Genomic DNA, 16304 nt, shown 5'->3' with positions numbered 1-16304 from the left:
GACAATTTCAGAGCAAAAATGACATGACAATATATGGCAAAAAAATATTTGATTAACAAAACCTGTACTGCATACTCTTCCTATAAATATGGCACCAATTTAACACAAAAATATCAGAATAGTACTGTTGTAAAACATGTTTTTGTTCATGAAAAGGAGACATGAGGAGAAAAAAAGCGAAAATAAACAAAGCAGCAAACAAAATTCTGACCAAAAAGATCCTTAATATGTTTGAAGAGTATATTAACTTCTAGGATAAAGTTGCAATAAACAGACTACAAAGTAAATGCTATAAGATATAGCCTAATATTTAGTGTAACCTCTTGTTTTCTGAGATTATGAATATACTTATTGGCTTCTTTTATGGGAACACCTGTAAGGATCTTTTAAATGTAAAAGTAGCCCATCGATTGAAAAATCAAGCAACACTAGCTGAGAGGATAGGTGAGTTGCTCAAAGTTTTTCTAGATGGTTAAATGTTTTTCTCTCATGGCTGTTTATGGGCTGTGAAGAAGAAGAAGGGGAAACCAGACATTTATCCATGCTGGGGACCAAACTAGTATCCTCCATTTGACCTGTTAAACAGTCTTATCAGTTATTTATAGTCAAATACATATTCATCAACATTTGTCAACGTCCAAAACAACATTATAAATTTGACATAAACTTGTTTTGGTGGTCTAAGTACATTGACATTTTGACTTGCTTTAATCTGCAGTTTATTTAGTTTTTACTCAATACTCTGCAGCATCCAACGATGTCAACAAGGTGATAGAGATCAACCCGTACTTGCTGGGAACCATGTCAGGCAGCGCTGCAGACTGTCAGTACTGGGAGAGACTCCTCGCCAAAGAATGCCGGTCAGTTTGCAGACCTACACCATCCTTTACTAACATTCATGCACTGAATGTCTATGAGACTCTGCAGAAATGGTCACAGAAAATGAGCTTCTTTTTGACATCTAGACATGTAGAAATATTCACTAACAATTTCTATATGAAACTTTAATTAAGGTGAGCATAAGACAGAAGAATTTACATTTCACCCCCACCCCCAAAAATTCATGAAGACACTTAAAGAAAGACGACACTCCACTCATTTCTGTGAAAAATGTTTAAAAAAACAGGTCCACAAAATCTAAGAAAACAAACCACTACCTCCTGTGCAGTACTGTCTGCCCATCTGAAACAAGTCCATAATTTTGATACTTTGGCAATTAAAATAAAAAAAAATCATTTGTATTTAATTTTTTTTTGAAAAAAGACAAATATTGTTCTTGTATTTTCTTCTATAAGACTGTAAAGACTGAGGAACAACCACCGCATTTCAGCAATAAAGATTTTATAAACAATGACACACCAATTGACATAATATTAACCGGAGAACTTCTGGGGATGAAATAGTTTCCTGTCCGTCGAGTGAAGTTAAGATGGTAACTTCTGTGGTGGCTCAGAGTATTTGCATTTAAAAAAATTCAAAATTCATCAACAAATTAAAAATCTGTTAACATTTAATTCAGTTTAGTTTATTTATAAAAATGGAAAAATAGCAGAACCAGACGTAAAGGAGACAAAAATACTGAAACATCTGCTATAAAATACAAAAGAGAGCCAAGTTAGTAACTGCAACACTGTGTTCATAGCTTGCTCACAAAAAACATAACTGGAAGTAACTGAATTTATCCATTACATGCTAATTGTTTATGACGGTGAGATCACATGAAATTCCTGGCCTACATTGGAGCCTTATTGATTTATTTTGAGCAACAGTATCAATATAGAAGGTGCATTAAAATAATAATGTATAATAATGTAACATAATAATGTAACTCCTCAACATCTTGTCAGGCTTAAATCCTCCAGTCATCTGTTCTTTGCTAAATATGTTGTTGCTGTTTGTACTTTATAAGAAAGAGACTGGAGTTGGCTCAGTAAAAGAGCTGCTCCAGGGTTACATGAAGTGCATATTTTGTGTTCATCTGCATGAACAAAAAGAATGCACTCTCCTCGAGACATTTTGTTACATTAACGTCTCTTCTCTGGTAAAATGTTGCTGCTTTGCACCGTGAAAATGCTACTTTTGTTCAATAAATCACATGTATGATGCTAAATTATTCTGCATTTACTCCTTCCAGTTTTTGTATGTTCTGCCAGAAATTTCCATATAGTATTTTATCAAAGTCAAACATTCAACAGTGCATACTATTTTACACATTTTACTTGCAATCTGCTTAGTAAACCAATTGTAACTGGATTTAACACACATTGTCAACTTTATACACATTTTTAAGAATGGAAACTTACCAACACTATTATATTTTTGTTAAAACACTGAACGTATCATTCCACCAGTAGCTTAAATTCTCCAACAATTTCATGTAGCGGTGAGCCTTTGTGGTTTTCCAAAGCCTATCTAAAACATTTAGACATTTTTGAGCGCTGCATCAGACAAAAAAAATCGGTTTCAGGTCAGTGAGCACAATTGTGCAGCCGATTGTAAGGGGCGCTGTTTTAGAGGAAATCAAAATTTTCAAAAAAATCAAAAGGAATTTTGTGTATTATATTATATATATTATATATATTACTAATATAACTGTCCAAGAGACCATCACCCGTCTGAGCTTGTCTACATGCTGCCTTGATGTGTTACCCACTAGATTTCTAAAGTCTGTCCTGAACAGTGTGTTGCCATCAATTACTCAAATAGTTAACATGTCTCTTCAATCTGGAATATTTCCAGAGGCCTTAAAAACTGCAGTCATTAAACCTCTCTTGAAGAAGAGCGGTCTTGATCCCACTGTACTGAATAATTACAGACCTATCTCTAATCTGCCATTTTTAGGAAAAGTCCTTGAAAAAGTTGTCTACCAACAGCTCACTGATTTTCTCTTATTAAACAATTCATTTGATGTTTTCCAGTCAGGTTTTAGACCCCATCATAGCACAGAAACTGCTCTTATCAAGGTAACCAATGACATCCGCCTGAACACTGATGATGGCAAAGTCTCTGTCTTAATCCTGCTAGACCTGAGCGCTGCCTTTGATACTGTTGATCATGGGATCCTTTTGCACAGACTCCAAGACTGGGTTGGCATCTCTGGATCTGCCCTAAGTTGGCTCAAGTCTTATCTAGAAGACAGGAAATATTTTGTTGAAATTGGGAGTTGTGTCTCAGACTACATGGCCTTGACTTGTGGTGTGCCCCAGGGATCGATCCTGGGACCCCTTCTGTTCAACCTCTACATGCTGCCACTAGGGCAGTTAATACGCAGTAATAACATATCTTATCACAACTATGCAGATGATACTCAGATCTATGTGTCACTGACAACAGGTGAATATGGGCCGGTGGATTCACTCAGCCACTGCCTCCAACAGATCAGTGCGTGGATGCAGAACAACTTTCTACAGCTAAACTCAAACAAGACCGAAGTTATTATTTTTGGCCCACAGAAACAAAGAGAAAGAGTCAGTAGCTACCTTCATTCTCTGTCTCTTAAACCCTCAAATCAAGTCAGAAACCTAGGGGTAATCATGGACTCTGACCTGAACTTTAACAGCCATATCAAGTCAGTAACATCAGCGGCATTTTACCATCTGAAAAACATTGTCAAAATCAAAAACATAGTGTCAAAACCAGACCTGGAGATACTTATTCATGCATTTGTCTCCAGCAGGTTAGACTACTGTAACGGCCTGCTCACCGGCCTCTCCAAACGAGCTGTAAAACAGCTTCAGTACATCCAGAATGCTGCTGCTCGAGTCCTGACCAGAACCAGGAAGTATGATCACATTAGTCCTGTGCTCAGGTCTTTGCACTGGCTCCCTGTACCTCAAAGAATAGACTTCAAAGCAGCTCTGCTTGTGTACAAGTCTCTCCATGGCCACGCACCAAAGTATATCTCTGACATGTTAGTGCCATATGAACCATCTCGTACTCTGAGGACCTCAGGGGCCGGCCTCCTGTTGATTCCCAGAGTCAGAACTAAACAAGGGGAATCAGCGTTTCAATATTCTGCAGCTAAAATCTGGAACAGCCTCCCTGAAGTCGTAAGACAGGCCTCTTCTGTGTTCATGTTCAAATCTAGACTTAAAACATTTCTGTTCAGCCGTGTATATGACTGAAAGGTCCTATCTGCACTTTTCTTTCCTTTCCTTCCTTTATTTTTAAATCATTTTTCAAATTTTTTCTTTTCTTTTAAAGTAAATTTTACGTTGATTTCAATGATGTATTGTGATTTTAATGCATTTTTCTGTTTTGTGAAGCACCTTGAATTACTTTGTGTACGAATTGTGCTATACAAATAAACTTGCCTTGCCTTGCCTAATATAATATTATTATATTAGTGTGTATTAAATTCCAAAAATTACCACTTTTTATTCACAAGGTTGCATTATATTTTGAGTTTACATTTACTTGTAACACATTTGTCTTTATGCTGTGTTTTCAGATATTCTGTTTAAATAATATTGTGTCATTTTTAGGCAATATTATGTTTTTTGCTTAAGATTGACTGTAACTGCAGTGTTTAATACAATGGAAGATATATTTTTGAGTACAATTAAGTATTACTATTAGACTAAGATTAGTTTTCACCGTCTGATAATATGAAAATAGAAAATTTCGTGCTCCCAACATTTCATTCAAATTTAATTCATTGATAAAGTGCCAGTTCAGAACTCAGGTTGTCTCAGGCCCAGAACAATTGCAGTTATTATTTCATTTATGTTTTTTGTTTGTGTTTGCATTTGTGCAGTGTACCACATGAGGGAAGATGGCTTGATAAAGGTGTGTAAAGAAGACGTATCTGAGCTGATCCATCGCTACAGAGAGGGAATGTTCTGAGACTGACCCCTGAGTCCAGAATAAGTCACCGTGGTCAACTGAGGGATTCATCCTGAAACTACACTGATACTGTTTCTCAAATTTTCTCTGTGGTCAATTACAGATTTTCTGGAGAAAGAATGTCCATGAATCAGCCATGCAACACAGAATGGAACTAATGATAATAAACACTGTTGTTAAATGAACTGCTTTGTTCTGTGATGAATAAACTGAAGTGATTCTTGTTTTACCGTTTTCCAAGTCTCAGGTTCAAACATCAAAACAGATGGAAAGATCAATCACAACAAGAGCAACATACCTATTATTAGTAATAATAAATGATAAAATACTGATCTTTAAAAGTCTTCAAAATAATCAGAAACCATTGCTGTAAAGCATTTCTATGGAATGAGTGTGATCCTGGTTACATTAAACAATCAATAGATTGTGCAGAAAAATAATATTCCAGCAATACATCCTTTTTAAACACAAAAATCACAAAATTAATTTAACTGCATTTTCACATAAGCGTGCAGATAAAATCCACCTACAATGTACTGTAATTCTCCTTTATCACGAGAAAAGAGCATATTATGGTATTAAGAAGTTATTGTCGGATTTATCAACGCCGTTGGAAATTGAAACTGATGGATTAGTCATTAGACCGAGTTAATAAAATTGCATGTTTTTCTCTTTGCAGAAAAAGCCAAATGCAACTAGCAAGTTGTTGTTTTGGCTAAATACAATCTGTCTCTATCTCCAAAACACATTTGAATTTGACTTAATTGTGGTTTTTAAGAAGTATGACAACAGAGAGACTGTGTTTAAGCTGTGACCAAGGAAAAAATGAAAACTTTCATCTAAAATCAAAAGATTCCAAATTTACCAGATCATGTGTAGCACTACTCCATTCACCACAGCTAGGAGACTTAAAATGTGTTTTTATATGTAAAGTGCTTTAACTTGCACAAGGCATGAGAAGCACTTTTATGAATAAAGTTGGATTTGATTTGATTTAAACACAGGTCCTCTGGGAAATAACTGATCATATTTTTGCCTAATGCAATTAATTTTATAGAAAATCTGATGGAGCAGAGGACACATTTGATTTCAAGGGAAAATTACTGTAAATTTTTTGTATATTCTATATTTTTAATTAATTTTTAATTACTTATTTTCAATAAAAATAAAACCTTTTTATGTGGAATCTGTTTTTGATTCAAGAGTCACTGAATTATCAAAAACAGCAAAATGCTAACATTTGCATAATTAGCTAGCATAAGCTAATAAAGACTAAAGGCGTTGATTAGGGCCAAGTATTCAATTATGCTAAAGATTAGCATGGAAATGCCAAAATTAGCCAAAAATAAAAAAAACAGGTAGCAATATGCTAACATCAGCACTATTTTAATTATGAGCCAGCATGATGCTAACATGTGTAAAATTAGCCGACAGTTGAATAGTGATGAATTCACCTGTAAGGTAAACATGGAATCCATTAAAGTCTTAACAGAGCTCCCCCCCCCTTTATTTATTTATCCATCTACTCATCCAAAAATACAGGTCACTGTTGTTAACCTGTAATAGTTTGATGTGTTACCACCATTTCTAAACCCATAGTACTACACGTCACAGCGTTAAGATTAAACATTCTTTGGTTTTGCTTAACCTAAATCACTTTGAATTTTAGGGTTTGATTGGCTGCATTTATGGGACTCACATTCATGTTCAAGTGGGAGACTTATTTTTACTATTACAAAAACAGGTTGTACATCTTGGGATAACCAGGGTGTAAATTTGTATGAACGCCTTTTTTTATTTTTTTATTTTTATTTTTTATTTGTTAAAATTTGTGTTTTAAGTATATAAAAACTTCAAAAGTCTTCAAAGTATTAAAGGTGAGAGAGAGAGGGGGAAGTGTGTGTGTGTGTGTGTGTGGGGGGGGGGGGGGGGGGGTCAGAAGAAAAAGAAATAAAGAGGAAGGGGGAGAAAGTGAGAGGATACAAGTGCCGCGTTGCTAATTTGAATAAGTTATTATTTTAAGCTGTGAAACATTTATACTAGATCTGCTTAAAAGCCAAATATTACATTCAAAAGTGAAATTCTGACACTAAGATAAGCGGAAGATATCTGTCCATCAATACACTGTACACTGTTAAGGATACGACCCCCCCCCCCCCCCCCCTCGAAGTTTCTGTATGTTTAGGAGGACGGATAAAGCAGACAGGGAGCAGTGTGCACATGCACGTGGGGGTGGAGATACATGCACGCAGCCGAAGTGAACCATGTGATGATAAGGGGGAACCAGATCCTCCCCAGCCCGACCAGCCAGACCAGGAGAGGGGGGGTGACACCCGGACCAAGACCGCGGGGGGGGGGGGGGGGGGGGGGGACCGCCCACCCACCCAGCCGGATACAGAGGAGGCCCCCCTCCAGCACCGGGAGGCATAGCTGAGCCCGGCGTCAGGACCCCCAGGCCAGGCACACTCCGCCATACCAGGCGACAGCCATGGGAGCCGTCGGGTGCGGGACACGGAGACGGGGGCCAAGGACGAAGCAAGGACCCAGAGGACCCAGGAGCCGCCCGCCACCCAGCCGGAGCCTCGTCTCAGAGGCCGGCCTCGGCGCCTGACCCAAGCAGCCCAAAGATCAAGACGCAACCACACCTCCACCCCTACCTCCCCACACTACACTACCCTCTACAGCCCCGTCATTCAACATGTTCATCAGCCCCTCCTCCCGTATCTCCCCCACTGCCCTCCCCACATTGCAAAGGGAGGGTGAGCCCCGGCAGGTATTGGCAAGGTAGCCCCCAGGCCTGTCCTCACCCATGCACACTCACACACATTTTGCTCGTTGCCCTCCGCCTCCACACAGTAACCCCCTCCAGCCCACCGACCCCCCAGCAGGCCAAGGCACGAGAAGCGCTTTTTATGAATAAAGTTTGATTTAATTTGATTTTAAAACAGGTTCTCTGGGAAATAACTGATCACATTTTTGACAAATGAAATTAATTTGGTTGAAAATCTGATGGAGTTGACAAACGCAGAGGACACATTTGATTTCAAGGGGAAATTATTTTTAATTTTTATAATATACACTGACCAAAAATATAAACGCAACACTTTTGTTATTGCTCCCATTTTTTTATGGTATGAACTCAAAGATGTGAAACATTTTCTACATAGACAAAATAACCAGTTCTCTATAATATTGTTTACTAATCTGTCTAAATCTGTGGTAGTGAGCACTTCGCCTTTGCCAAGACAATCCATCCCACCTCGCAGGTGTGCCATATCAAGATGCTGATTAGACAGCATGATTATTGCACAGGTGTGCCTTAGACTGGCCACAAAAAAAGGCCACTCTGAAATCTTCAGTTTTGTTTTATTGAGGGGGTCAGGCGACTCAGACAACCAGTCAGTATTTGGTGTGACCACCATTTGCCTCATGAAGTGCGACACATCTCCTTCGCACAGAGTTGATCCGGTTGTCTATTGTGGCCTGTGGAATGTTGGTCCACTCTTCTTCAATGGCTGTGCGAAGTTGTTGGATATTGGCAGGAACTGGAACACGCTGTCGCATACGCCGATCCAGAGCATCCCAAACATGCTCAATGGTTGACATGTCCGGTGAGTATGCTGGCCATGCAAGAACTGGGATGTTTTCAGCTTCCAAGAATTGTGTACAGATCCTTGCAACATGGGGCCGTGCATTATCATGCTGCAACATGAAGTGATGTTGTTGGATGTACGGCACAACAATGCGCCCCAGGATTTCGTCACGGTATCTGTGCATTCTAAATGCCATCAATGAAATGCACCTGTGTTCGTCGCCCATAACATATGCCTGCCCATACCATAACCCCACCACCACCATGGGCTACTCGATCCACAACATTGACATCAGAAAACCGCTCACCCACTCGACGCCACACACCCTGCCTGCCATCTGCCCTGAACAGTGTAAACCGGGATTCATACGTGAAGAGAACACCTCTCCAACGTGCCAGATGCCATCGCATGTGAGCATTTGCCCACTCAAGTCGGTTACGACGATGAACTGGAGTGAGGTCGAGACCTCGATGAGGATGACGAGCATGCAGATGAGCTTCCCTGAGACGGTTTCTGACAGTTTGTGCAGAAATTCTGTAGTTATGCAAACCGATTGTTTCAGCAGCTGTCCGAGTGGCTGGTCTCAGACGATCTTGGAGGTGGACATGCTGGATGTGGAGGTCTTGGGCTGGTGTGATTACACGTGGTCTGCGGTTTTGAGGCTGGTTGGATGTGCTGCCAAATTCTCGTAAACGCGTTTGGAGAAATTGACATTCAATTCCAAAGCAACAGCTCTGGTGGACATTCCTGCTATCAGCATGCCAATGGCACGCTCCCTCAAAACTAGCGCCATCTGTGGCATTGTGCTGTGTGATACAACTGAAGTTTTTAGAGTGGTCTTTTCTTGTGGCCAGTTTAAGGCACACCTGTGCAATAATCATGCTGTCTAATAAGCAGCTTGATATGGCACACCTGCGAGGTGGGATGGATTGTCTTGGCAAAGGAGAAGTGCTCACTATCACAGATTTAGACAGATTTGTGAACAATATTTCAGAGAACTGGTTATTTTGTGTATGTGGAAAATACATCTTTGAGTTCATACCATAAGAAATGGGAGCAATAACAAAAGTGTTGCGTTTATATTTTTGGTCAGTGTATATTGTTTTTTCATTTGTAATTAATCTTTTATCTACTTATTTTTAATAAGAATACAACTTTTTTATGTGGAAGATGTTTTTGATTCAAGAATCATTGAATTATCAAAAATCACAAAATTAATTTAACTGCATTTTCACATAAGCGTGCAGATAAAATCCACCTACAATATACTGTAATTCTCCTTTATCACGAGAAAAGAGCATATTATGGTATTAAGAAGTTATTGTCGGATTTATCAACGCCGTTGGAAATTGAAACTGATGGATTAGTCATTAGACCGAGTTAATAAAATTGCATGTTTTTCTCTTTGCAGAAAAAGCCAAATGCAACTAGCAAGTTGTTGTTTTGGCTAAATACAATCTGTCTCTATCTCCAAAACACATTTGAATTTGACTTAATTGTGGTTTTTAAGAAGTATGACAACAGAGAGACTGTGTTTAAGCTGTGACCAAGGAAAAAATGAAAACTTTCATCTAAAATCAAAAGATTCCAAATTTACCAGATCATGTGTAGCACTACTCCATTCACCACAGCTAGGAGACTTAAAATGTGTTTTTATATGTAAAGTGCTTTAACTTGCACAAGGCATGAGAAGCACTTTTATGATTAAAGTTGGATTTGATTTGATTTAAACACAGGTCCTCTGGGAAATAACTGATCATATTTTTGCCTAATGCAATTAATTTTATAGAAAATCTGATGGAGCAGAGGACACATTTGATTTCAAGGGAAAATTACTGTAAATTTTTTGTATATTCTATATTTTTAATTAATTTTTAATTACTTATTTTCAATAAAAATAAAACCTTTTTATGTGGAATCTGTTTTTGATTCAAGAGTCACTGAATTATCAAAAACAGCAAAATGCTAACATTTGCATAATTAGCTAGCATAAGCTAATAAAGACTAAAGGCGTTGATTAGGGCCAAGTATTCAATTATGCTAAAGATTAGCATGGAAATGCCAAAATTAGCCAAAAATAAAAAAAACAGGTAGCAATATGCTAACATCAGCACTATTTTAATTATGAGCCAGCATGATGCTAACATGTGTAAAATTAGCCGACAGTTGAATAGTGATGAATTCACCTGTAAGGTAAACATGGAATCCATTAAAGTCTTAACAGAGCTCCCCCCCCCTTTATTTATTTATCCATCTACTCATCCAAAAATACAGGTCACTGTTGTTAACCTGTAATAGTTTGATGTGTTACCACCATTTCTAAACCCATAGTACTACACGTCACAGCGTTAAGATTAAACATTCTTTGGTTTTGCTTAACCTAAATCACTTTGAATTTTAGGGTTTGATTGGCTGCATTTATGGGACTCACATTCATGTTCAAGTGGGAGACTTATTTTTACTATTACAAAAACAGGTTGTACATCTTGGGATAACCAGGGTGTAAATTTGTATGAACGCCTTTTTTTATTTTTTTATTTTTATTTTTTATTTGTTAAAATTTGTGTTTTAAGTATATAAAAACTTCAAAAGTCTTCAAAGTATTAAAGGTGAGAGAGAGAGGGGGAAGTGTGTGTGTGTGTGTGTGTGGGGGGGGGGGGGGGTCAGAAGAAAAAGAAATAAAGAGGAAGTGGGAGAAAGTGAGAGGATACAAGTGCCGCGTTGCTAATTTGAATAAGTTATTATTTTAAGCTGTGAAACATTTATACTAGATCTGCTTAAAAGCCAAATATTACATTCAAAAGTGAAATTCTGACACTAAGATAAGCGGAAGATATCTGTCCATCAATACACTGTACACTGTTAAGGATACGACCCCCCCCCCCCCCCCTCGAAGTTTCTGTATGTTTAGGAGGACGGATAAAGCAGACAGGGAGCAGTGTGCACATGCACGTGGGGGTGGAGATACATGCACGCAGCCGAAGTGAACCATGTGATGATAAGGGGGAACCAGATCCTCCCCAGCCCGACCAGCCAGACCAGGAGAGGGGGGGTGACACCCGGACCAAGACCGCGGGGGGGGGGGGGGGGGGGGGACCGCCCACCCACCCAGCCGGATACAGAGGAGGCCCCCCTCCAGCACCGGGAGGCATAGCTGAGCCCGGCGTCAGGACCCCCAGGCCAGGCACACTCCGCCATACCAGGCGACAGCCATGGGAGCCGTCGGGTGCGGGACACGGAGACGGGGGCCAAGGACGAAGCAAGGACCCAGAGGACCCAGGAGCCGCCCGCCACCCAGCCGGAGCCTCGTCTCAGAGGCCGGCCTCGGCGCCTGACCCAAGCAGCCCAAAGATCAAGACGCAACCACACCTCCACCCCTACCTCCCCACACTACACTACCCTCTACAGCCCCGTCATTCAACATGTTCATCAGCCCCTCCTCCCGTATCTCCCCCACTGCCCTCCCCACATTGCAAAGGGAGGGTGAGCCCCGGCAGGTATTGGCAAGGTAGCCCCCAGGCCTGTCCTCACCCATGCACACTCACACACATTTTGCTCGTTGCCCTCCGCCTCCACACAGTAACCCCCTCCAGCCCACCGACCCCCCAGCAGGCCAAGGCACGAGAAGCGCTTTTTATGAATAAAGTTTGATTCAATTTGATTTTAAAACAGGTTCTCTGGGAAATAACTGATCACATTTTTGACAAATGAAATTAATTTGGTTGAAAATCTGATGGAGTTGACAAACGCAGAGGACACATTTGATTTCAAGGGGAAATTATTTTTAATTTTTATAATATACACTGACCAAAAATATAAACGCAACACTTTTGTTATTGCTCCCATTTTTTTATGGTATGAACTCAAAGATGTGAAACATTTTCTACATAGACAAAATAACCAGTTCTCTATAATATTGTTTACTAATCTGTCTAAATCTGTGGTAGTGAGCACTTCGCCTTTGCCAAGACAATCCATCCCACCTCGCAGGTGTGCCATATCAAGATGCTGATTAGACAGCATGATTATTGCACAGGTGTGCCTTAGACTGGCCACAAAAAAAGGCCACTCTGAAATCTTCAGTTTTGTTTTATTGAGGGGGTCAGGCGACTCAGACAACCAGTCAGTATTTGGTGTGACCACCATTTGCCTCATGAAGTGCGACACATCTCCTTCGCACAGAGTTGATCCTGTTGTCTATTGTGGCCTGTGGAATGTTGGTCCACTCTTCTTCAATGGCTGTGCGAAGTTGTTGGATATTGGCAGGAACTGGAACACGCTGTCGCATACGCCGATCCAGAGCATCCCAAACATGCTCAATGGTTGACATGTCCGGTGAGTATGCTGGCCATGCAAGAACTGGGATGTTTTCAGCTTCCAAGAATTGTGTACAGATCCTTGCAACATGGGGCCGTGCATTATCATGCTGCAACATGAAGTGATGTTGTTGGATGTACGGCACAACAATGCGCCCCAGGATTTCGTCACGGTATCTGTGCATTCTAAATGCCATCAATGAAATGCACCTGTGTTCGTCGCCCATAACATATGCCTGCCCATACCATAACCCCACCACCACCATGGGCTACTCGATCCACAACATTGACATCAGAAAACCGCTCACCCACTCGACGCCACACACCCTGCCTGCCATCTGCCCTGAACAGTGTAAACCGGGATTCATACGTGAAGAGAACACCTCTCCAACGTGCCAGATGCCATCGCATGTGAGCATTTGCCCACTCAAGTCGGTTACGACGATGAACTGGAGTGAGGTCGAGACCTCGATGAGGATGACGAGCATGCAGATGAGCTTCCCTGAGACGGTTTCTGACAGTTTGTGCAGAAATTCTGTAGTTATGCAAACCGATTGTTTCAGCAGCTGTCCGAGTGGCTGGTCTCAGACGATCTTGGAGGTGGACATGCTGGATGTGGAGGTCTTGGGCTGGTGTGATTACACGTGGTCTGCGGTTTTGAGGCTGGTTGGATGTGCTGCCAAATTCTCGTAAACGCGTTTGGAGAAATTGACATTCAATTCCAAAGCAACAGCTCTGGTGGACATTCCTGCTATCAGCATGCCAATGGCACGCTCCCTCAAAACTAGCGCCATCTGTGGCATTGTGCTGTGTGATACAACTGAAGTTTTTAGAGTGGTCTTTTCTTGTGGCCAGTTTAAGGCACACCTGTGCAATAATCATGCTGTCTAATAAGCAGCTTGATATGGCACACCTGCGAGGTGGGATGGATTGTCTTGGCAAAGGAGAAGTGCTCACTATCACAGATTTAGACAGATTTGTGAACAATATTTCAGAGAACTGGTTATTTTGTGTATGTGGAAAATACATCTTTGAGTTCATACCATAAGAAATGGGAGCAATAACAAAAGTGTTGCGTTTATATTTTTGGTCAGTGTATATTGTTTTTTCATTTGTAATTAATCTTTTATCTACTTATTTTTAATAAGAATACAACTTTTTTATGTGGAAGATGTTTTTGATTCAAGAATCATTGAATTATCAAAAACACAAAATGCTAACATTTCAATTCAATTCAATTCAATTTTATTTGTATAGCCCAAATTCACAACAGTCGTCTCAATGGGCTTTGTATTGTCATTGAAAAAGTGAAACATAAAATCAAAAGGATCATGAATACATAGAGTTCAATAAGAAAATATGAAATTGAACTACCTAAACAGACTAAACTAAACTGGCATCCCTGCCATTAGACCACCCTTCGAGGTAAGGAAAAACTACTAAAAAAAAACAAATTCCGGAAAAAACGAAGAAACCTCAGGGGTGTCCACATGAAGGAGGGATCCTCCCCCAGGACAGACAGGGGATTTACCAGAACTCTTAGAGAAGAATTAACTTATCTAACACTACAACAACATATTTAAAGTCCAGCAGACGAGCTTCATCCAGATGGAGTTGGGGGGACAGTCAGGGACGCGGAGTCGAGCCGGAGACAGGATCCACAGCCAGGTGTCAGAGCAGGAGCATAGATGAGGTACACGGCCAGGTACAGAGCAGAGATGAGCCAGAGGCAGAATCCACAGCCAGGTATAGAAGCAGTAGCAGTGGTGAGCCAGAGATGAGGTACAGGAGCACGGATGGGCCAACTGGAATCTGGAAGCACTCCCACTCCCCAGGAGGGGGACAGTACATGAATCGCACTGCACAAAACAGAGGCATGGAGAACTAAATGTTGAATAATGATCAAGAATAGGGAAGAGAGGAAGGGTAGAATGAGATGGGAAAAGAGGACAGAACCCCAATGCACCATAGTTACCCCAGCTTCAACTTCTGGCAGCCTACTAAAAAAGATGTTATTGTTATTAATTTTAATTTAAACACATTAACATTACGTTAAATAATCTCTGAATACTAATTAGTCTGTTAATAAGCCTGTCCAAAGAGGAATGTTTTCAGTCTAACTTTGAATATAGAAACTGTGTCGGCCTATCTTACATGAGCTGGGAGCTTCTTCCTTAAAACAGGGGCTTGGTGGCTAAATGCTCTTCCTCCAACTGTACTTTTACTAATTCTAGGAACCACAAGCAGTCCTGCATTTTGCGAGCAAAGTGTTCTGTTTGGGTGGTAATGGACTATGAGGTCCTAAATATAGGTTGGGGCAATACCATGTAAGGCCTTATAGGTAAGCAGGAGGATTTTGAACTTGAGTAGAAAAAAGTTACCATCACAAAACATACAACTTTAGTTTCTACAGATTTAGTAGATGAAGAATTAATGATAGATTTAAATCATTTTATACTTAACTGAAAAAGGATAAGCATTTTTGTGACACCAAAGTCCTGCATTTTGCGAGCGAAGTGTTCTATAGCATTGTCGTATTTCCATTTGAAAAATGCAGAAGTGCGTAAAAGATCAATCATCAGGAGTTCGCCACCCTCTTGAGACCTTCGGTTGCTCTGGGTGGCCCCCGCGCTTGGGCTGCGGGGTCTGGGGAGGGGGGCTTGTCGGCCCTGTCCTGTGGGGGGGGGCTTTCTGGGGGGGGGCACTATCGGTACAGGGCCTTGGGGGTTTGACTGGTCGGGGTCTCCGCTGCGGTTGGGGCCGGGGACCTGGACTTGCTCCGTGGGGGGGCGGCGCTTTCTGGCCTCTCTCTCTCTGTGTGGGGTGGGTGGTGCTGGGCCTGGGGTTTCGGTGCCTCGGGGGATGTGACCCCCTGGGCTGAGGGGACCTGGGCCCTATGCTGGGGGGGGCTGGGGGACAGCTGTTTGACCACCAGGGGACAGTCTAGCAGCTGTCCCCAACTTACCCCCTTCTTCATATAATCTCATATTAGGGTAAGGGGGTGGGGGGTTTAGCCTGCGATGCACCTTGTGGGGGGGGCTACTTGGCAGTGGTCCCCCTCCTATGGTTTCCGTATGGAGTGGGCCTCCCTTCTCTCGGTTTTATTTGCACCTTAGACATGTAGGGTCCTTGGTAGGGGGGTTGGACATCACTGCCAGCAAGCAACAGATGTCCTCTTAGCACCCTACCCACCAATTTTAACCGCACTTCAGACATTTAGGGCCCCTTGGTGGGGAAGGTGATGGGACATCACTGTGAGTAATCAGGAGATGTCCTTCAGTGCCCTACCCACCAATTTTAACTGCATCCCCTTAGTACACACACCCTTCACCCCTCAAAATGTACATTCCAACATAAACACACACACATACACACCCTCACAAAAACACACATATGCATTTCGCAAGGAAGGTGGGACCTTGAACCATCTGTCCCATACCCCATCCCTGGTAGGGGGTACAGGACCCTTGGCAACGGCGGCTGTGTCCCCTGGGTGCTGGCTTCCTGGGCCCGGCGGCCCTCTCTCCATGCAGGGAGAGGGATCCCTGAG

The 16304-nt window shown here is 41.5% G+C and overlaps 1 protein-coding gene across 1 annotated transcript in view; it reads left to right on the top strand.

Annotated features, from left to right (window-relative positions):
* The window catches only part of LOC144995278 (proteasome subunit beta type-8-like), a 44306-nt gene extending 39276 nt beyond the window's left edge, over positions 1-5030 (top strand). The window contains exon 5 of the mRNA XM_078954871.1: positions 4789-5030. Within this exon, the coding sequence (XP_078810997.1) occupies positions 4789-4845 (57 nt within the window). The 3' untranslated portion in view covers positions 4846-5030. The remainder of the gene's footprint in view (positions 1-4788) is intronic.
* Positions 5031-16304: the final 11274 nt, after the last annotated feature.

The sequence above is a fragment of the Oryzias latipes genome, chromosome 11 (assembly GCF_053564925.1).
Source record: "Oryzias latipes strain Hd-rR chromosome 11, Olatipes_Hd-rR_3.1".
Taxonomy (NCBI): Eukaryota; Metazoa; Chordata; class Actinopteri; order Beloniformes; family Adrianichthyidae; genus Oryzias; species Oryzias latipes.
The sequence above is the reverse complement of the archived record's forward strand: the minus strand, read 5'-3'. Positions and strand labels throughout refer to the sequence as shown.